The sequence below is a fragment of the Salmo salar genome, chromosome 28 (genome assembly GCF_965601325.2).
Source record: "Salmo salar chromosome 28, fSalSal1, whole genome shotgun sequence".
Classification (NCBI taxonomy): domain Eukaryota; kingdom Metazoa; phylum Chordata; class Actinopteri; order Salmoniformes; family Salmonidae; genus Salmo; species Salmo salar.
The window spans coordinates 35,830,912-35,854,980 of NC_138318.1; the positions used below are offsets into that span (position 1 = coordinate 35,830,912).

The 24,069-nt window shown below is 39.4% G+C and overlaps 1 protein-coding gene across 4 annotated transcripts in view; it reads left to right on the plus strand.

Annotated features, from left to right (window-relative positions):
- Positions 1-24,069, plus strand: part of LOC106589879 (histone acetyltransferase KAT6B) — a 102,607-nt gene that overhangs the window by 64,803 nt on the left and 13,735 nt on the right. For all 4 annotated transcript variants that reach the window (XM_045710443.2, XM_045710447.2, XM_045710442.2 and 1 more), the window contains exons 8-13: positions 3,148-3,263; positions 3,511-3,623; positions 3,818-3,959; positions 5,012-5,173; positions 7,404-7,497; positions 21,969-22,200. In XM_045710443.2, coding sequence (XP_045566399.1) covers positions 3,148-3,263; positions 3,511-3,623; positions 3,818-3,959; positions 5,012-5,173; positions 7,404-7,497; positions 21,969-22,200 — 859 coding nt within the window. The remainder of the gene's footprint in view (positions 1-3,147; positions 3,264-3,510; positions 3,624-3,817; positions 3,960-5,011; positions 5,174-7,403; positions 7,498-21,968; positions 22,201-24,069) is intronic.

The window sequence follows — 24,069 nt, forward strand, 5'->3', positions numbered from 1 at the left end:
GATTGGAGTCATTAAAACTCGTTTTTCAACCACTCCACACATTTCTTGTTAACAAACTCGTTTTGGCAAGTCGGTTAGGACATCTACTTTGTGCAACACACAAGTAATTTTTCCAACAATTGTTTACAGACAGATTATTTCACTTATAATTGACTGTATCGCAATTCCAGTGGGTCAGATGTTTACATACACTAAGTTGACTGTGCCTTTAAACAGCTTGGAAAATTCCAGAAAAGTATGTCATGGCTTTAGAAGCTTCTGATAGGCCAATTGACATCATTTGAGTCAATTGGAGGTGTACCTGTGGATGTATTTCAAGGCCTACCTTCAAACTCAGTGCCTCTTTGCGTGACATCATGGGAAAATCAAAAGAAATCAGCCAAGACCTCAGTAAAAAAATTGTAGACCTCCACAAGTCTGGTTCATCCTTGGAAGCAATTTCCAAACGCCTGAAGGTACCACGTTCATCTGTACAAACAATAGTACGCAAGTATAAACACCATGGGACCACGCAGCCGTCATACCGCTCAGGAAGGAGACGCGTTCTGTCTCCTAGAGATGAACGTACTTTGGTGCGAAAAGTGCAAATCAATCCCAGAACAACAGCAAAGGACCTTCCCTGTAGCTCAGTTGGTAGAGCATGGTGTTTGCAACACCAGGGTTGTGGGTTCGATTCCCATGGGGGGGCAGCACAGAAAAAAAAATGTATGATATGTATGAAATTGTATGAAATGTATGCATTCACTACTGTAAGTCGCTCTGGATAAGAGCGTCTGCTAAATGACTCAAATGTAAATGTTGTGAAGATGCTGGAGGAAACGGGTACAAAAGTATCTATATCCACAGTAAAATGAGTCCTATATTGACAAAACCTGAAAGGCCGCTCAGCAAGGAAGAATCCACTGCTCCAAAACCGCCATAAAAAAGCCTACGGTTTGCAACTGCACATGGGGACAAAGACCGTACAAAGTCCTCTGGTCTGATGAAACAACAATATAAGTATTTGGCCATAATGAAAATTGTTATGTTTGGAGGAAAAAGGGGGAGGCTTGCAAGCCGAAGTACACCATCCCAACTGTGAAGCACAGGGGTGGCAGCATCATGTTGTGGGGGTGCTTTACTGCAGGAGGGACTGGTGCACTTCACACAATAGATGGCATCATGAGAGAGGAAAATTATGTGGATATATTTAAGCAACATCTCAAGACATCAGTCAGGAAGTTAAAGCTTGGTCGCAAATGGGTCTTCCAAATGGCCAATGACCCCAAGCATACTTCCAAAGTTGTGGCAAAATGGCTTAAGGACAACAAAGTCAAGGTATTGGAGTGGCCATCGCAAAGCCCTGACCTCAATCCTATAGAAAATGTGTGGGCAGAACTGAAAAAGTGTGTGTGAGCAAGGAGGCCTACAAACCTGACTCAGTTACACCAGCTCTGTCAGGAGGAATGGGCCAAAATTCACCCAACTTATTGTGGGAAGTATGTTGAAGGCTACCCAAAACATTTGATCCAAGTTAAACAATTTAAAGGCAATGCTACCAAATACTAATTGAGTGTATGTAAACTTCTGACCCACTGGGAATGTGATGAAAGAAATAAAAGCTGAAATAAATAATTCTCTCTATTATTATTCTGACATTTCACATTCTTAAAATAAAGTGGTGATCCTAACTGACCTAAGACAGGGAATATTTACTCGGATTAAATGTCAGGAATTGTGAAAAACTGAGTTTAAATGTTTTTGGCTAATGTATATGTAAACTTCCGACTTCAACTGTACATGATGATACATTCATTATGATACATACATTATGGTATATACATTATGATACATACATTATGCATATATACATTATGATACATTATGATACATACATTATGATATATACATAATGATACATACATTATGATATATACATTATGATACATACATTATGATATATACATTATGATATATACATTATGATACATACAGCATGATACATTCATTATGATACATACAGCATGATACATATATTATGATACATACAGCATGATATATACATTATGATACATACATTATGATATATATATTATGATACATATATTATGATATACATTATGATACATACATTATGATATATATATATATTATGATACATACATTATGATACATACATTATGATACATATATTATGATATATACATTAGGATATATACATTAGGATACATACATTAGGATACATACATTGTGATATATGCATTGTTATATATGCATTACAAGCACATTAAAACCAAATGCATTTACTAGCGAATTGACATGCGCTACAGAACACCGTTCCCCATCTGCTGTATAAAGAACTGATGATCCACCATGTTTGATTATACACCTCTGATGTGAATGTAACATGCTGTTTGGTTACTGTGACTGTAACAGTGTAACAGGCTGTTCCATGCTGTTTGGTTACTGTGACTGTAACAGTGTAACAGGCTATAACATGCTGTTGGTTACTGTGGCTGTAACAGACTGTAACATGCTGTTTGGTTACTGTGACTGTAACATGCTGTTTGCTTACTGTGACTAACATGCTGTTTGCTTACTGTGACTGTAACATGCTGTTTGGTTACTGTGACTGTAACATGCTGTTTGCTTACTGTGACTGTAACATGCTGTTTGGTTACTGTGACTGTAACATGCTGTTTGGTTACTGTGACTGTAACATGCTGTTTGGTTACTGTGACTGTAACATGCTGTTTGGTTACTGTGACTGTAACATGCTGTTTGCTTACTGTGACTGTAACATGCTGTTTGGTTACTGTGACTGTAACATGCTGTTTGGTTACTGTGACTGTAACATGCTGTTTGGTTACTGTGACTGTAACAGGCTGTTTGGTTACTGTGACTGTAACAGGCTGAAACATGCTGTTTGGTTACTGTGACTGTAACATGCTGTTTGGTTACTGTGACTGTGACTGTAACAGGCTGTTTGGTTACTGTGACTGTAACATGCTGTTTGGTTACTGTGACTGTAACAGGCTGTTTGGTTACTGTGACTGTAACATGCTGTTTGGTTACTGTGACTGTAACAGGCTGTTTGGTTACTGTGACTGTAACCAGGTTGTTTGGTTACTGTGACTAACGGATTGTAATGTTTGGTTGCTGTAACAGGCAGTGAAGTGGGGCTGAGGGTGAAGCAGGAACCTGGCTTTGTAGCGGTCTCCAGGGAACACGTCACAGAGGAAGATGTGGAGATATTCACACAGGTCCAAGAGCTCTCGTCGCAGGTGAGGAAACTGTTCAAAATAAACCTCTCTCAATCACACTTCTCACACCTATCACCTGATCAATACAAGTTAGATCTAGCCTGTAGTTTATTTAACATGACAAATTCTAAATGTGTCTTTTTTTTTTCTAACATGAAGAGTAGTTTAGTGTCAAGAAGGGTCCACATCCCATTGTTGAAGTTGCTGTCTGTGTCAGACTGTTTGAATGCTTGTGGTATGACATTTTCTTTTGTTTTGTCATGTTTAGAGAAATGGAACCATGACCATCACTGACTCTGGACGATTCCCTGCCTTCATAGAGTTTGGGAAGTATTGTATCCAAACCTGGTACTCTTCGCCTTACCCACCTGAATACTCAAGGTAAGCTTCATTTTTTACTCAGCCAAATTAGGACCAATCAATGTTATTAGACCCAGTTTAGAAAACATTGTCCTTGTCCTATAGAAATACTGTATTTTGAGAGCATTATACCAGTGTTCGGATTTACTGTGTTTTCTAGGCTTTTAATTTGCAAGCTGAAATACAAATTGTCTTGTTGTCTCTGTCGTTGGCAGATTGCAAAAGCTTTACCTGTGTGAGTTCTGTCTGAAGTACATGAAAAGCAAGAACATCCTACAGCGACACACCAAGAAGTGTGGCTGCTTTCACCCTCCGGCCAATGAGATTTACAGGAAGGACGACCTTTCAGTGTTCGAGGTCAGAGGTCACTCTTCACAGTAGTAAAGCAATGGTTGTGTCCCAAATGGCAGTATATTCCCTATATCTAGTGCACTACTTTTGACCATATATATATATATATATATATATATATATATATATATATGTGTGTATATGTATATATGTGTATATGTATGTATATGTATATGTGTATATGTATATGTATGTATATGTATGTTTCTGGCCATTTTGAGCCTGTAATCGAACCCACAAATGCTGATGCTCCAGATACTCAACTAGTCTAAAGAAGGCCAGTTTTATTGCTTCTTTAATCAGGACAACAGTTTTCAGCTGTGCTAACATAATTGCAAAAGGGTTTTCTAAGGATCAATTAGCCTTTTAAAATGATCAACTTGGATTAGCTAACAAAACGTACCATTGGAACACAGGAGTGATGGTTGCTGATAATGGGCCTCTGTACGCCTATGTAGATATTCCATAAAAAATCTGCCGTTTCCAGCTGCAATAGTCATTAACAATGTCTACACTATATTTCTGATCAATGTGATGTTATTTTAATGCACAGAAAAAGTGCTTTTCTTTCAAAAACAAGGACATTTCTAAGTGACCCCAAACTTTTGAACGGTAGGTGTGTGTGTGTGTGTGTGTGTGTGTGTGTGTGTGTGTGTGTGTGTGTGTGTGTGTGTGTGTGTGTGTGTGTGTGTGTGTGTGTGTGTGTGTGTGTGTGTGTGTGTGTGTGTGTGTGTGTGTGTGTGTGTGTGTATAAGACAATTAGATCCATTTGAATCCCACCTTGTAACACAACAAAATGTGGAAAAAGTCAAGGGGTCTAAATACTTTCTGAAGGCACTGAATTATAGTGCACTACTTTGAAGCAGATCCTTTATTGGCCTGGTCAAATTGCAGTGCACTTAAAAGGGAATTGAGTTCCATTTGAGACGCTGCCCCGTGATCATGGTGCTGCATCTGTATGACATGTGACTGAATGGTTTTGAGGGACAGGAAGAAAGAATCTACTGTTGGTTTTGAATTTTAACAATGTTCTTATGCTGGTCTTGTTCTGTGTTTAGGTTGATGGAAATGTCAGCAAGCTCTTCTGCCAAAACCTCTGCCTGTTAGCCAAGCTGTTCCTAGATCACAAGACCCTATATTATGACGTGGAGCCTTTCCTTTTTTACATACTAACAAAGAACGACAACAAAGGCTGTCATCTTGTGGGTTATTTCTCCAAGGTGAGGATTTTCAATAGCATGAAAAATGTTTTTCTTTCATCCAGTTGGACAAGTGTTTGATTAATGCAGTGACACTGTCTTTACTGTGTTAGTCATGATTAATGCAGTGACACTGTCTTTACTATATTAGTCATGATTAATGCAGTGACACTGTCTTTACTATATTAGTCATGATTAATGCAGTGACACTGTCTTTACTGTGTTAGTCATGATTAATGCAGTGACACTGTCTTTACTGTATTAGTCATGATTAATGCAGTGACACTGTCTTTACTATATTAGTCATGATTAATGCAGTGACACTGTCTTTACTATATTAGTCATGATTAATGCAGTGACACTGTCTTTACTGTGTTAGTCATGATTAATGCAGTGACACTGTCTTTACTGTGTTAGTCATGATTAATGCAGTGACACTGTCTTTACTATATTAGTCATGATTAATGCAGTGACACTGTCTTTACTGTGTTAGTCATGATTAATGCAGTGACACTGTCTTTACTGTGTTAGTCATGATTAATGCAGTGACACTGTCTTTACTATATTAGTCATGATTAATGCAGTGACACTGTCTTTACTGTGTTAGTCATGATTAATGCAGTGACACTGTCTTTACTGTATTAGTCATGATTAATGCAGTGGCACTGTCTTTACTGTGTTAGTCATGATTAATGCAGTGACACTGTCTTTACTGTGTTAGTCATGATTAATGCAGTGCCACTGTCTTTACTATATTAGTCATGATTAATGCAGTGACACTGTCTTTACTATATTAGTCATGATTAATGCAGTGACACTGTCTTTACTATATTAGTCATGATTAATGCAGTGACACTGTCTTTACTGTGTTAGTCATGATTAATGCAGTGACACTGTCTTTACTGTGTTAGTCATGATTAATGCAGTGACACTGTCTTTACTATATTAGTCATGATTAATGCAGTGACACTGTCTTTACTGTGTTAGTCATGATTAATGCAGTGACACTGTCTTTACTGTGTTAGTCATGATTAATGCAGTGACACTGTCTTTACTATATTAGTCATGATTAATGCAGTGACACTGTCTTTACTGTGTTAGTCATGATTAATGCAGTGACACTGTCTTTACTGTATTAGTCATGATTAATGCAGTGGCACTGTCTTTACTGTGTTAGTCATGATTAATGCAGTGACACTGTCTTTACTGTGTTAGTCATGATTAATGCAGTGACACTGTCTTTACTGTATTAGTCATGATTAATGCAGTGACACTGTCTTTACTGTGTTAGTCATGATTAATGCAGTGACACTGTCTTTACTGTGTTAGTCATGATTAATGCAGTGACACTGTCTTTACTATATTAGTCATGATTAATGCAGTGACACTGTCTTTACTGTGTTAGTCATGATTAATGCAGTGACACTGTCTTTACTATATTAGTCATGATTAATGCAGTGACACTGTCTTTACTGTGTTAGTCATGATTAATGCAGTGACACTGTCTTTACTGTGTTAGTCATGATTAATGCAGTGGCACTGTCTTTACTATATTAGTCATGATTAATGCAGTGACACTGTCTTTACTATATTAGTCATGATTAATGCAGTGACACTGTCTTTACTATATTAGTCATGATTAATGCAGTGACACTGTCTTTACTGTGTTAGTCATGATTAATGCAGTGACACTGTCTTTACTATATTAGTCATGATTAATGCAGTGACACTGTCTTTACTGTATTAGTCATGATTAATGCAGTGACACTGTCTTTACTGTGTTAGTCATGATTAATGCAGTGACACTGTCTTTACTGTGTTAGTCATGATTAATGCAGTGGCACTGTCTTTACTATATTAGTCATGATTAATGCAGTGGCACTGTCTTTACTATATTAGTCATGATTAATGCAGTGACACTGTCTTTACTGTATTAGTCATGATTAATGCAGTGACACTGTCTTTACTGTATTAGTCATGATTAATGCAGTGACACTGTCTTTACTGTATTAGTCATGATTAATGCAGTGACACTGTCTTTACTGTATTAGTCATGATTAATGCAGTGACACTGTCTTTACTGTATTAGTCATCTTAAAAGCTAAATGTATTCATAAGGGATTGTGCGCGTTCATGTACGTGTGTGTGTGCACATTTGTGTGTGTGCCTTGGACAAGGACAGCGACAGGTGCATTAAATTGCCTGCTTCAGCAGAGCTCTGACATACTTGATCTGTTTCCCCTTCCGTCAGGAAAAGCTTTGCCAGCAGAAGTACAATGTCTCCTGTATAATGATCATGCCTCAGTACCAAAGGCAAGGCTTTGGAAGGTTCCTCATTGATTTCAGTAAGTCCCTTAATGCGTTCTAAGAACATCAAACTCAATGCCAGCTTGATTCTAGAATGCTTGCCTGATTTTTCAAATGTTTCCTCAGGCTTAGATTTGTGTCAGTCAGGTGCTTGTGATTTCATTGATATGTGTAAATCAAGGCAATTTATACTGATCAAAAATATAAACGCAACATGCAACAATTTCAAAGATTTTATTGAATTAGAGTTCGTATGAGGAAATCAATCAACTGAAATAAATTCATTAGGTCCTAATCTATGGATTTCACATGACTGGGAATATGCATCTGTTGATCACAGAGACATTAAACGAAATGGGCGTCAGGATCTCATCATGGTATTTCTGCGCATTAGAATTGCCATTGATAAAATGCAATTGTGTTAGTTGTCTGTAACTTATGCCTGCCCTTACCATAACCCTAACGCCACCATGGGGCACTCTGTTCACAACATTGACATCAGCAAACTGCTCGCCGACATGACGCCATACATGTGGTCTTCGGTTGTGAGGCCGTTTGGACATACTGCCAAATTCCCTAAAACTAAGTTGGAGGTGGCTTATGGTAGAGAAATTAACATTCAGTTATCTGGCAACAGCTCTGGTGGACATTCCTGCAGTCAGCATGAAAATTGCATGCTCCCTCAAAACTTGAGACATCTGTGGCATTGTGTTGTGTGACAAAACAGCACATTTTAGAGTGGCCTTTTACTGTTCCCAGCACAAGGTGCACCTGTGTAATGATCATGCTGTTTAATCAGATTACTGATATGCCTCACCTGTCAGGTGGATGGATTATCTTGGCAAAAGAGAAACGCTCACTAACAAGGATGTAAACAAATGTATGCACAAAATTTGAGAGAAATTAGCTTTTTGTGCGTATGTAAAATTTCTGGGATCTTTTATTTCAACTCATGAAACATGGGAGCAACACTATGCATGTTGCGTTTATACTTTTGTTCAGTGTACATGCATAAGAGTGTGTTTTCAATAATATAATCGGGACGTTCTGGGGTACTTCTGAAAACAACTTCTGCCTAGAGATGGCATCGTGTTTATGTGCCAGATTTGGACAGTTTGTCATAGCTATTTTATTAGTACACTCTTTTCCTCTTTGGAGGAGTGGTGTGCGTGCGTGTGTGCGCACGCGTGCATGTGTACGTGGAAGAGATGTAATAGAGCGTTTGATTTCCTGCCCATTTTGTTCACTATTGAGACACATTGAGAGAGAGAGAGAGAGAGAGAGAGAGAGAGAGAAGAGAGCGAGAGAGAGAGAGAGGCTGGATGTGTGATATTGACAGTGTGTTGATAACAGAGAGAGAGGGATTAAGAAGAGATTGAACACAGCTGAGTTCTGAGCTCAAAGAGGGCTTTATTGGAAAATGTGTTGTGTCCTAAATGTCACCCTATATAGTGCACTACTTTTGACCAGGGTCCTACAGGGTTGTAGAGCACTAACTAGGGAAAAGGGTGCCATTTGGACTGTACACTGTGGCTTTGGAACTGGAAGTTGTTCCGATTAAAAATGTTCTGCTTTTATTGGATTGTATTAGAGAAACACTTTGTCTCAGGTAGCTTCGCTGCGAGAGGGAAAGCATTAGCTCCGTTTGCCAGCGTGAATAATGCATTTGTTTTCTCTCTAATCATTACCCCCAGAGGATTTTGAATAGGCTCTTTTTGTTAAGATTTACAGATGGTAAATCACAGCAAATACATTTAGTAAAACACACAGAATAAAATATGACTTGTTAGTGTTACGTTATTATTTTCTGTGTTTTACTTATTCATCTGTTCTAGCAGCATATTTATTTTTTGGTAAATTATTGACTATTCTCTCCTTTCTCCTGAGCTTTGGGTAATGAATATTGTCATAATGACTGGAATATTATGTATTCAGTGTTTGGTGATTAGATGTGCTTGTTTGGTTCCTGGTAGTGGGTGCACACATTAAAAGACATTAATTAATTTCAAGCTGCTTATAATGGATGACCCTTGACAGGACAGCTCTAAAACAAATTACATACAGACACCGCTACCTTTTTACGTTTCGTTTTTTTTTCTTCTCTCTCTTCATCTCTAATAAGTGCAGCCTTTTGTGAGAAATGACATCCAGCTGCTTCTCCTCCATTTGTTCTGTGGCTTTGTTTCCTCTCCCCCCCCCCCCCCCCCCCCCCCCCTCTTCTCCGCTCCCCCTTCCTCTCCATCTCATTTTGTTGCCCTTGGCAGCATGTATCATAGCTGACAGAGGTTGAAGGAGAGGGAAACTGATTGCCTCCCTTTCTACTGTTTGAAGGTGAAAATGGATCTGCTCCTCAACACAGGATGTCACGTCATATTATGAATGTCATTTTTGACAGGACGGAGATTGAAATGAAATCTAAGACATGCAGCTGTCTCTGGCTAGCATGTGTTTTTGTCTTTTTTTTTTTTTTTTTACATACTAGCCTACTTTCTCACAATTGTATTCTTTGAATGTGGTCGTGTCCCCAAATCTGGCTTGTCTACTACTTATTTAAACTGCATACTGTGTACTAATCGTACAACATACTATTTAGAACATACTGTTTAGTTAAAACGAATGCAGGAAGCATCAAATAACTGCACGCTAGGCTCCTCCTACTGAGAATGCATCATCTAATGTACAGATGTGTTGATTTCCGCCATTCATTCATTTTAGTACAACCTGTCCCCTCAGCTGATTATCAGCTGTTGTCAGACCACATGGGTCTCCGAATAGGATTCTCTTCCCCAATAGAGTGAATTCTACTAGAAGAAAGACTAGAACGAGTATGACATCCTGGCATCTAAAACATACAACATCATCTGAATTGGGTTGTCTATGTAAACGCAGTATTGTTTCATTTGAATGTCTTTTTTTAGGTTACCGTACTGTTGGAGACTATCTGACTTGAGCCCGTTTTTAATGTCATAATCAGACCATTTATGTATGGGATAATTATCGAGGGGCTATGCGTTCCATAGAAGGTGTGTTCCACGGCGCGCTATAACTGAGTGGAACTAACCTTCCACAGAGTGGCAATATTTTCCACAGAACATTTACATTTTACGTCATTTAGCAGACTCTCTTATCCAGAGCACCTTACAGTAGTGAATGCATACATTTCATACAATTTCATACATTTCATACATTTTTTATCTGTGCTGGCCCCCCGTGGGAAACGAACCCACAATCCTGGTGTTGCAAACACCATGCTCTACCAACTGAGCTACAGGGAAGGCTGAACACATAGAGCCCCAAGTTCCTTTTATACCATGGCTATAATTTAGTACTTTTTACCACTAGACAGTAGTTGCCTTGGTAACCAAACAGACTTGCTAGTTTAGCTAACCAAACCATCAGTCCTAGTTTGCTATTATGTAGGGCTGTCCCCAATTAGTTGACTGGTCAATTGTTTGGTCGTTAGGCTGTTGGTCGACTGAGATTGTTTTAGTCGAGCTGTAACAAATACAGTACCAGTCAAAAGTTTGAACACACCTACTCATTCAAGGGTTTTTCTTAATTTTTACTATTTTCTACATTGTAGAATAATACTGAATACATCAAAACTATGAAATAACACACATGGAATCATGTAGTAACCAAAAAAGTGTAAAACAAATCAAAATATATTTTATATTCTTAGCCACCCTTTGCCATGATGACAGCTTTGCACACTCTTGGCATTCCCTCTACCAGCTTCATGAGGTAGTCACCTGGAATGCATTTCAATTAACAAGTGTGCCTTGTTAACCTCTTACATCTAGACGTTCCGCTAGCGGAACACCTGCTCCAATATCCAATGATAGGCGTGGCGCGAATTACAAATTCCTCAAAAATACAAAAACTTCAATTTTTCAAACATATGACTATTTCACAGCATTTTAAAGATAAGACTCTCCTTTATCTAACCACACTGTCCGATTTCAAAAAGGCTTTACAGCGAAAGCAAAACATTAGATTATGTCAGCAGAGTACCCAGCCAGAAATAATCAGACACCCATTTTTCAAGCTAGCATATAATGTCACAAAAACCCAGAAGACAGCTAAATGCAGCACTAACCTTTGATGATCTTCATCAGATGACACACCTAGGACATTATGTTATACAATACATGCATGTTTTGTTCAATCAAGTTCATATTTATATCAAAAAACAGCTTTTTACATTAGCATGTGACGTTCAGAACTAGCATACCCCCTGCAGACTTCCGGAGGAATTTGCTAACAATTTACTAAATTACTCACGATAAACGTTCACAAAAAGCATAACAATTATTTTAAGAATTATAGATACAGAACTCCTCTATGCACTCGATATGTCCGATTTTAAAATAGCTTTTTGGTGAAAGCACATTTTGCAATATTCTAAGTACATAGCCCAGCCATCACGGGCTAGCTATTTAGACACCCGGCAAGTTTAGCACTCACCAATATCAGATTTACTATTATAAAAGTTTGATTACCTTTTGTTGTCTTCGTCAGAATGCACTCCCAGGACTGCTACTTCAATAACAAATGTTGGTTTGGTCCAAAATAATCCATCGTTATATCCGAATAGCGGCGTTTTGTTTGTGCGTCCCAGACACTATCCGAAATGGTAAATCAGGGTCGCGCGCATGGCGTAATTCGTGACAAAAAAAATCTAAATATTCCATTACCGTACTTCGAAGCATGTCAACCGCTGTTTAACCTCTTACATCTAGACGTTCCGCTAGCGGAACACCTGCTCCAATATCCAATGATGGGCGTGGCGCGAAATACAAACTCCTCTAAAATACAAAAACTTCCATTTTTCAAACATATGACTATTTCACAGCATTTTAAAGATAAGACTCTCCTTTATCTAACCACACTGTCCGATTTCAAAAAGGCTTTACAACTAAAGCAAAACATTAGATTATGTCAGCAGAGTACCAAGCCAGAAATAATCAGACACCCATTTTTCAAGCTAGCATATAATGTCACAAAAACCCAGAAGACAGCTAAATGCAGCACTAACCTTTTATGATCTTCATCAGATGACAACCCTAGGACATTATGTTATACAATACATGCATGTTTTGTTCAATCAAGTTCATATTTATATAAAAAAACAGCTTTTTTTTTACATTAGCATGTGACGTTCAGAACTAGCATACCCCCCGCAAACTTCCGGGGAATTCGCTAACATTTTACTAAATTACTCACGATAAACGTTCACAAAAAGCATAACAATTATTTTAAGAATTATAGATACAGACCTCCTCTATGCACTCGATATGTCCGATTTTAAAATAGCTTTTTGGTGAAAGCACATTTTGCAATATTCTAAGTACATAGCCCAGGCATCACGGGCTAGCTATTTAGACACCCGGCAAGTTTAGCACTCACCAATATCAGCTTTACTATTATAAAAGTTTCATTACCTTTTGTTGTCTTCGTCAGAATGCACTCCCAGGACTGCTACTTCAATAACAAATGTTGGTTTGGTCCAAAATAATCCATCGTTATATCCGAATAGCGGCGTTTTGTTCATGCGTTCCAGACACTATCCGAAATGATAAAGAAGGGTCGCGCGCATGGCGCAATTCGTGACAAAAAAATTCTAAATATTCCATTACCGTACTTCGAAGCATGTCAACCGCTGTTTAAAATCAATTTTTATGCCATTTTTCTCGTAGAAAAGCAATAATATTCCGACAGGGAATCTCCTTTTCGGCAAACAGAGGAAAAAATCACAAAGGCGGGGGCGGTCGGGTCACGCGCCTGAGCCCAGAGTCCCTTGATCGGCCACTTGAGAAAGGCGATAATGTGTTTCAGCCTGGGGCTGGGATGACGACATTCTGTTTTTTCCCGGGCTCTGAGCGCCTATGGACGACGTAGGAAGTGTCACGTTAGAGCAGAGATCCTTAGTAAAAGATAGAGATGGAAAAGAAGTTCAAGAAATGGTCAGACAGGCCACTTCCTGTAAAGGAATCTCTCAGGTTTTGACCTGCCATTTGAGTTCTGTTATACTCACAGACACCATTCAAACAGTTTTAGAAACTTTAGGGTGTTTTCTATCCATATGTAATAAGTATATGCATATTCTAGTTACTGGGTAGGAGTGGTAACCAGATTAAATCGGGTATGTTTTTTATCCAGCCGTGAAAATACTGCCCCCTAGCCATAACAGGTTAAAATCCATTTTTATGCCATTTTTCTCGTAAAAAAGCGATAATATTCCGACCGGGAATGTCCATTTAGCTAAACAGAGGAAAGAAAACAAAGCTTTCGGTCGACGCGGGCACGAGCCTGAGTCTCACAGTACTGTAACCAGCCACTACCCAAACGCGCTACTTTGTTTCAGCCAGAGCCTGCAAAGCCACGATTCAGTATTTTGCCGCCTTCTGAGAGCCTATGGCAGCCGTAGGAAGTGTCACGGGACAGCTAAGATCCTCACTCTTCAATAAACAGAGACAAGAAGAACGACACCTTGTCAGACAGGCCACTTCCTGCATGAAATCTTCTCAGGTTTTTGCCTGCCATATGAGTTCTGTTATACTCACAGACACCATTCAAACAGTTTTAGAAACTTTGGACTGTTTTCTATCCAAAGCCAATAATTATATGCATATTCTAGTTACTGGGCAGGAGTAGTAACCAGATTAAATCGGGTACGTTTTTTATCCAGCCGTGAAAATACTGCCCCCTATCCATAACAGGTTAAAAGTTAATTTGTGGAATTTCTTTCCTTAATGTGTTTGAGCCAATCAGTTGTGTTGTAACAAGATAGGGTGGTATAGAGAGGATAGCCCTATTTGGTAAAAGACCAAGTCCATATTATGGCAAGAACAGCTCAAATAAGCAAAGAGAAACGACAGTGCATCATTACTTCAAGACATCAAGATCAGTCAATGCGGACATTTTTTTGAATTTTGAAAGTTTCTTCAAGTGCAGTCGCAAAAACCATTAAGCATTGGGCCAGTAACAGAAAGGCTGCTAGATCGAATCCCCGAGCTGACAAGGTAAAAATTTGTCGTTCTGCCCCTGCGCTTAGTTGGACTATTATTTGTTTTTCAACAGGACAATGACCCAAAACACACCTCCAGGCTGTGTAAGGGCTGTTTGACCAAGGAGAGTGATCGAGTGCTGCATCAGATGACCTGGCCTCCACAATCACCCGACCTCAACCCAATTGAGATGGTTTGGGATGAGTTGGACCGCAGAGTGAAGGAAAAGCAGCCAACAAGTGCTCAGCATATGTGGGAACTCCTTCAAGACTGTTGGAAAAACATTACAGGTGAAGCTGGTTGAGATAATGCCAAGAGTGTGCAAAACTGTCATCAAGGCAAAGGGTGGCTACTTTGAAGAATATAAAATATATTTTGTTTTGTTTAAAGCTTTTTTGATATCTTCACTATTATTCTACAATGTAGAAAATAGTCAAAATAAAGAAAAACCCTTGAATAAGTAGGCGTGTCCAAACTTTTGACTGGTTCTGTAGCTCCGTACCGCATCGCCTTGCACCTCCCAGACGTCGGATTGTCCATGCACCCAGATACACAATGCACGTCTCTCACCAGAATGTGCTCTCTCGCTCTCTCCAATTAGTGCACATTCATTGTTTTATAACTTAATTGTTTGAGTTTGATTGTTAGTGTATATCAATTCCCCATTGTATATATATCACCAGTAGTACATTTACCATTAATTCTTATAATTTCAAATCTACAATATTTGTTACTTTGGTTACGGTAATTTATTTTAATGCATTCAATATTATTATTCCAGTCTTCCTGTTCTCATTGTCGGAGTGGACACATTGTTTGCAGTGCACAACCTATGCAACACTTGAGGGAAACAAGTTTTGGTTTATTTCATTCCGTTTACTAGTTTTGTCGATTTAGTCTTTTGTTTGAAGCGCTCCTGTCAATGTTGAGTAAGGACGCGCAGGCATAGAAGAAGGCCTATAGGCTACCTAGCCTGCGTGCAAATGTAGGCTTGTAAATGTGTTCATTTGGGGATTTGATAGTATTCCTGATTGGCCCTAACGCACCTCCACTAATGACCTATAGAGCTTCTCAAAGTAATGTTTTCTTCACCTCAAACAGCAAGCAAACAAAGTCTGTTTTTCCATCCATTGAGAATTACAATAGTTCCGCAATGTATTTGAAAAAATCTTTTGAGCGCTCTCCCTTTCGATAACCACACAGCGTGAAAGGGAAAAATGTCATGCTCTGATCTAGTGGAAATGTCATAAAATAGGCCAGTCGTATTTCAGTGCTTGACTTGTGCCGAAAAGCTCCCCCCTGCCAGAATCTCCCCCCCCTTCACGTGAACGTGCACGCACTCAATTCTTCATTGCTGCGACTTGCTTGCTAGTTGAGATTTCTGATCACGTTAGGCTGCGTTTCATTTTTATTATTTTATTTTATGACGGTTTGTTTGCGGGGGAGGCATTGCGGGGGAGGCATCTGCAGTTTTCGGTTTGGCTATTTGTTTCAAGTGTATTAGCCTATTAATTATTCATTTCGGTTGCCTATCGTGATGTGAAGTTTGTTCTATAGAAAGTATTTGACTCTAGCCGCAAAATTAAGGAAATTAGAGGGGGGGGGGGGGGCGGATTTCCCAGGTCGCAATTGTAAATGAGAACTTGTTCTCAACTTGCCTACCTGGTTAAATAAATGTGAAATAAAAATAAAATAAATAAATACATTTCGGCAAGGCTATTGTCTTGCCTGCCGAAATTCTCCCCCCTTCTATTTTGGGACTGCAAGGCCTGGCACACTTCTGAATCATTTTGGTAGCTCTTGTTGACCAGGTGTGTGTGTGCCACAGAAAGTATTGGACTATACAGTATCTCACAAAAGTGAGTACACCCCTCACATTTTTGTAAATATTTGAGTATATCTTTTCATGTGACAACACTGAAGAAATGACACTTTGCTATAATGTAAAGTAGTGCGTGTACAGCTTGTATAACAGTGTAAATTTGCTGTCCCCTCAAAATAACACAACACACAGCCATTAATGTCTAAACCACTGGCAACAAAAGTGAGTACACCCCAATCTGAAATTTAGGATGAAAAATGTTAATATATTTAAAACATGAAATACATTTTCTTGAATCACAATTATTTCATTATCAGACAAAGTGGATAATACTACCTCTAGAAATATTACTGCTTATACAAGTTCGTACTCGTAAAAATGTACCTTTTTAGAAGTGAACAAGCAATTACCCAGGTAGTGTCTTTCTCATTATTGTCCATCTCCCCACAGAAGTGGCACAGTTAGCTCAGGTCAAGTAGTCTATACATCTATACATGTATTTTTCTGAGCGAACAGAGAACAAGGGAATAGTGTTGGTTTCTTGTAACAAAATGATTTAAACACATGTGTTTTAGTGGCTATCTAGTCAGAAGTTGGATCAAAGATAACCTTGAAAGATCCCAATAAATGTTTTTTTTATTTTTTTTTTATCTACAATTATATTAAATTATAAATTGAACATACCAGTGTTTTGGAGGTGAGTGACTGTATTTCTTCTCTCATGATGTTATCATCTTTGTATTTGAAAAGACAATCGACTCCTCCTTCAGAACACATTTAGCAAACTGGGGGAAAAATGTGATGGGCATTTCAGTTTTCCCCAACAAAATTATGTTACACTTAAGATTATAATTTGCAAGTATACAACGACACAGCTATAATATAATTTGACAGTTATGTTTTTGCTTTTTAGTCAGTATACTTTCAGTAGGTTAATTGTACATGACTTATTCTCTCATACTTACTTTCAAGGCAAAGACCCCACAAGAAGTAACATTTTGTGAGGAAGGGTACCACACCCCCATCTGGAGATATTACACCCCTTCTCTCTCAGGAATGATCTGAACATATATGTTAATAAAAGTACAGCATTTTGAAACACTTTATTGATTACAATATAGAGATTAATAACAGTATAGCATGTTAAAGACTTTATTGATTCCATTGTAATTTTTTTAATTAAAAGCAGTTTTTACCTTGTCATCCCCTGGCATCTTTTTATCTTTCTGGCCCTTTCCCCCATTGGGTCGAGGAACAGAGCCCTCTTTTGGGATGGCAGCATAACCTTTCACGTTTAGACAGACAGACACATACATTACACACACATAAATACACACATATTACACACGCATAAATACACACATATTACACACGCATAAATACACACATATGGCACACACACATTTTACACACGTGTATATTCTGTATTATGTATGTATTTCTTAGTACTGCCTTAGCAGCTCTTACCGTCACAGTCCAGTGGTTGTGTTCATTGATGATGTCAATAATGTACTTGTACATCATTGGATCAATCTGAAATTTAAAAGAGCAAGGATACAGTTGCTTGAGTTCAAAAATCTGTCAAATATAATATATAATATTATGAGAATAATCCAACCAACCTTAAGTTTTGATTTCTTTCTCCCCCTAAATGCCAGTCATTTTAAAGTTGTCATTGTAGAAAGCTTGCTCGGTTGACAGCTTGTTAAAATTCTGCACCAGATGGAACATGCCGGCATTGATGGTCTGACGGGAAGAAAATAAAAAGAAAGACAATGAAGGTAAATCTGTTACATGGAAAAACAACCATTTAGGTTTTCCTTATAAATACACAGATTAATCACACACATACAGTGTTTACATAGACTGTATGTGCAACACAGTCTTACCTCACTTTCCAGCTCCATCTTTGGACCAGGAGATCCTGATAAAAGGAGATCCTGATAAAAGATTTTATATGGGCCGATTCTAGACAACAGCACATATTCATATTTTCCTCTCCAAGCCTCTGCAACACCTGGAAAAATGTACCTGTAAGTGTACTGAGATATATAAATGGATCAACCTGACAAGATTACATACATACATTTGTTTATATCAGTAGCTGCTGCTGCTGCTGGTGTGGTGGCTGAGGAGGTGGAGGCTGCTGGTGTGGCTGAGGAGGTGGAGGCTGCTGGTGTGGTGGCTGAGGAGGTGGAGGCTGCTGGTGTGGTGGCTGAGGAGGTAGAGGCTGCTGGTGTGGTGGCTGAGGAGGTGGAGGCTGCTGGTGTGGTGGCTGAGGAGGTGGAGGCTGCTGGTGTGGTGGCTGAGGAGGTGGAGGCTGCTGGTGTGGTGGAGGTGGAGGCTGCTGGTGTGGTGGAGGTGGAGGCTGCTGGTGTGGTGGAGGCTGCTGGTGTGGTGGAGGTGGAGGCCGCTGGTGTGGTGGAGGTGGAGGCCGCTGGTGTGGTGGAGGTGGAGGCCGCTGGTGTGGTGGAGGCCGCTGGTGTGGTGGTTGTGGAGGCTGTTGGTGTGGTGGTGTGGAGGCTGTTGGTGTGGTGGTTGTGGAGGTGGAGGCTGTTGGTGTGGAGGCTGTTGGTGTGGTGGTTGTGGAGGTGGAGGCTGTTGGTGTGGAGGCTGTTGGTGTGGTGGTTGTGGAGACTGTTGGTGTGGTGGAGGTGGAGGTGGAGGCTGTTGGTGTGGTGGTTGTGGAGGTGGAGGCTGTTGGTGTGGAGGCTGTTGGTGTGGTGGAGGTGGAGGCTGTTGGTGTGGAGGCTGTTGGTGTGGTGGTTGTGGAGGTGGAGGCCGTTGGTGTGGTGGTTGTGGAGGTGGAGGCTGTTGGTGTGGAGGCTGTTGGTGTGGTGGTTGTGGAGGCTGTTGGTGTGGTGGAGGTGGAGGCTGTTGGTGTGGAGGCTGTTGGTGTGGAGGCTGTTGGTGTGGAGGATGTTGGTGTGGAGGATGTTGGTGTGGAGGTGCAGAATGCTGGTGAGGTGGTTCTGGAGGCTGCTGATTTTATTTTATGAGGGATCCGAGGAGTCTCTTCTATATGAGGCCTCAGGTGATCCACACTTGTTTTAGGGAAGATAATCCCCTTGTCATCTTCCAAATCTGCGATTTTCCCTTCAAGACCTCAAATCCTATATGTCTTTCCTCTGCACTCATGTTGACATATATATTTGAACTTAATTTTTCGCCCAGAGTACAAAGTTTTATTTATTATTGTTATTATTATTTTATTACTACTACTGTACCTACATTCTTAAATGATAAAACAGAAAAAGGTTTTTTTTTTAAATGTAGGAAAAGCCATAAGAGGGAAAAGCCATGATGGGATAGGGGATTGAGGGATGGGTAGAGAGAACAGTAGAGGGCTCTGAAAATGATCATTGCTGAATTAATCACTTTCTTTTGTGACTAGAGCCTAATACTTCCTGTGGCACACATCAGGTGGCATGATATTTCCCCCCTTCTAATTTCCTTAATTTTGTGGCTAGAGTCAAATACTTTCTGTGGCACACACTACTGGTCAACATGAGCTACCAAATTAAAGAAACATTTAAGATCCAGGCAGCCTCTCGTTTTAACAATAAATTGTCGAGGTCACTCCCTTTCCTAGGGAGGGTGACGTGTTCGATGCTGATATAACGAAGGGCCGAAATAGTGGTTCACTTCCAAAAAGTGGGCCGCAACTGGGTAAGTCGTGTTTTTGCACCTAATTGTGCTACGATGCTCCAAGATTCTTACTATTAGTTTGCGCTTCATTTTACCCACATCATTTTTACCACAAGGACAAGTTATAAGATAAACAACTGCCTTAGTGAAGCATGTGATAACACCTTTGATTGGGATTTGTTTCCTTGTTTGAGGGTGTTTGAAGGATCAACATTTGTAATTGCCATTACATTAAGCACGGCCATTACACTTGTAGTTTCCGTCCGGTAGAGGCGCAAATAGACGTTGTGTGGGAGTGGTAAATCAGAGTTTACCAATTGATCTCTGAGATTTCTGCCCATTAACGATACTGTCATTGGATTTTAGAATGTGCCAATGTTTGAACGATTCCCTTAATTTGTTCAGATCACTTTGAATAGCGTGTAGTTAGAACACAAGAATGCTTCTTTTTGCGAGACTGTCCTTGAAAGAGATCATGTCTCGATTTGTTTGGGATTTTCTCAATGGCGTTATTAATATGACCATTTTTGTACCCCTCTTCTTGAATTTTCTTTGCATCTCAGTCTGATTTCTGTCAATCTTATTTGTTTTTTGATTCGACAGAGTTGGCTATAGGTTAAACTGTTTTTCAAGAGAAGCGTGTGACAACTATCAGACCTCAACAAACTGTTAAGATCAGTAGGTTTCCTGTAAAGATCAGTGTATAGAACGTTATCCTCACACAAAGTCAAAAGATCAAGGAAATTGATTTGACGTGTGTCAGACTGCATAGTAAATCTCAGGTGCTCAGAACAAGAGTTAAGAAAAGCATGGAAGTGCCTGGAGCCGTTTTGCATCACCCCTCCATAGAACAAAAATATCATTAATGTACCGTTTCCAAAATAATAATGTTAGGTAATAATTAAAAAAAAAAAATACTGTTGTATCTATGATGCATTTTATATGTTCTGTTTGTATCTGTTAATCAACCAATGACATCAAGCCACACCCAGCCATGATTACAGACACCTGTGTGTCCTTCAAAACTATGTAAATGAGTGTTTGTCGTTATACATCGGAGCTCCTAGAGTGAGGCTCTCTTATTGGTTAGCTAAACTAGCAAGTCTGTGTGTTTGGTTACCACGGCAACTACTGGAGCTATCTAGTAAACTTGCCAGCTAGCTACTTCAGGGAATGTTGAACACATTTCTACCAGCAAATGTGTTAAATTACCGGCAGGGAGCAGGTCTCGAACCCTCGACCTTCTAGCCCAAAGTCCAGCGCGCTATCGACTGTGCCGCAAAAGCACGCTCGAGCGGCAGAGTCGATATCTGGCGTTTATAAACCCAGGGTCGTTACACTATGACAGGGATAATAAACTCAGGGCTCTACGTGTTCTCTGTGGAAGGTCGCACCTTCCACGTAGGTCATTATTTTCCATAGAATGCATAGCTCCTCGTTGATTATCCCTTACATAATCAGCGTATTAGTAGTAATAACTTGTTGTTGGTTAGGATGTTGGAGCGTATGTGTATTATTGCAGTGACAAGGGGAATTACAGAAAGTGTCTATCTGTCCACTATCATTATTATATTTCTAAGGAAGTAGGTAAAGAGCAACAGTTGAGTCTCAGTTCCTGATAAGTTAGGCTAGACACTGAAACTAGGGCAAGGAGAGATGGGGAGCTCAGCATCGAGGTAAGGACAACAGTTGAAGAGAGAAGAAACCTCTGGGAGTGGGGGCCAGAGGGGCCCACACATCATTTGAATGTGTCTTTTTAGGTTACCTACCTTCTCAAACATGGTTTGTAAAAATACTATTTGGTCTTTTGACCAATCAGATCAGCTCCTTTGCCAATAATTGGGCAATAGATCAGAATTGGTCCGCATTTGTGTTTTTAATTTGAATGTGTATTTTTAGGTTACCTACCTTCTCACAAAATTGTTGTTTTTGTTATAATAAGTCATTTTAGGTAAGCTACTGTGTCTTTTCCAAGTTATGTCTTCATCTTCTCACACCATTTTGTTTTGTTTGAATGTGTCTGTTTCAGGTTACCTTCTCACGAGGCAGGAAGGACAAGCTGGCTCCCCAGAGAAGCCTCTGTCAGATCTGGGTCGCTTATCCTACCTGGCATATTGGAAAAGTGTCATGGTGGAGTACCTCTATAAGCAGCCAGATAAACACATCAGCATTAAAGGAATAAGCAAGGCCACTGGGATGTGTCCACATGACATTACTGCTACTCTCCACAACCTCCGCATGATTGACAGACAGGACGGCAGGTCAGTCTTAACTCACACACTTGCTCTCTGTCTGTCTGTCTGTCTGTCTGTCTGTCTGTCTGTCTGTCTGTCTGTCTGTCTCTGTCTCTGTCTCTGTCTGTACGTACGTGTTCCCTCCTTCCTGACATCAGGCTACTGGGTGTTTTGAACGTGTTCTCCATTAATGCAGCAGAATGTTGACAGAGTCAGGTTAAGTGACAGACAGACAGAAGAGCACCTGCTGCTATTCCATCATGGGAATCCTCTGTTTCAGCTTTATTAACTTATGCCATGCATGCAGTGCCATGCATCATGTGGATTTATCCTTATGCAGATGGTCTTTTTGTTGTAGGTTTACTGTTTAAGCACTTTGACAGTACTTACTGACAATTGCTAATGTAAAAAAATATATATATATTGTTTGATTAATTGGTGTATGATTTCTATCTAGGTTTGTAGTGATCAGAAGATATCGATTGATGTTCAGTTGTATAACAACAAAAAAATATTTTTGAAAGCTGGTGCTTTTTGACATAGTTTATGATCGCTCCTCTCTAGGTTTGTGATAATCAGAATAGATTGATTGATTGATCTTGTTGATTATTACTCTAGGTTTGTGGTAATCAGAATATGCTCAGTGTTTCCCCTGTATTAATTTAGCAGTAGTGGGCTACTCCAGAATATATGATTTAAAAATATATATTTTAAATACATAAAAAAAATTGGGATGGTAAAACATTTTCAGTGTAAACTTAAATGAATTAAACCATATATAAAGTATGTAGAAAAGATAATGGACCAATATATATTTAAATAACATCGTCTTTGAGAACTAACAATCAACAAAATGAAAACTACAGTCGGGGAGAATCAAACGTTTAAAAAATGTCATGGCGTGGGGGCCCACATTGATTTTGTTATAATTTGCAAAATAACATGAAATAAGCCATGGCAAAATGTGTAGAATTGCAGTAAATTATCTTTAAAACTAGTGCTGATTGATTAGTATTTTTTGAGGTCGTTTCGGTTCGACCAAACCGTTCGGACGCTATAGACGATTTTGTGAGAAGACCAATTTTTCGGGTTGTCTCATGGTCTGACAAACACCACTCTAACTCTGTCATCTTTCAAAAGTGCGAGGACATCGACCTTAGGGGGTTAATGGGAATTCCGAAATATTCCAAAACATGCATCCTGTTGGCCACAAGGCAATAAAGTAATACTGCAACAAATGTGACAAAGCAATTCACTTTTTGTCCTGAATACAAAGTGTTATGTTTGGGGCAAATCCAACACAACACATTACTGAGTACCACTCTCCATATTTTCAAGCATGGTGATGGCATGTTATGGGTATGCTTGTAATTGTTAAGGACTGGAAAGTTTTTCAGGATAAAAAAAAGAAACGGAATGGAACTAAGCACAGGCTAAATCCTAGAGGGAAACCTGGTTGTCTGCTTTCCACCAGACACTGGGAGATGAATCCACCTTTCAGCAGGACAATAACCTAAAACACAAGGCCAAATCCGCGCTAGAGTTGCTTACCAAGAAGACCGTGAATGTTCCTGAGTGGCCGAGTTACAGTTTTGAATTTAAATCTGAATGAAAATCTGTGGAAAGACCTGTAAATGGTTGTCTAGCAATGATTAACAATCAATTTGACAGAATTTGAAGAATTTTTAAAAGAACAATGGGCAAATGTTGCACAATCCAGGCATGGAAAGCTCTTAGAGATTTACCTAGAAAGACTCACAGCTTTAATCGCTGCCAAAGGTGATTCTAACATGTATTGACTCAGGGAGTTGAATACTTATCTCATCAAGATACTGTATATTACTGTTTTGATATTTTTTTTGCTGTTTTTTTCACAAATGTTTTTCTTCTACTTTG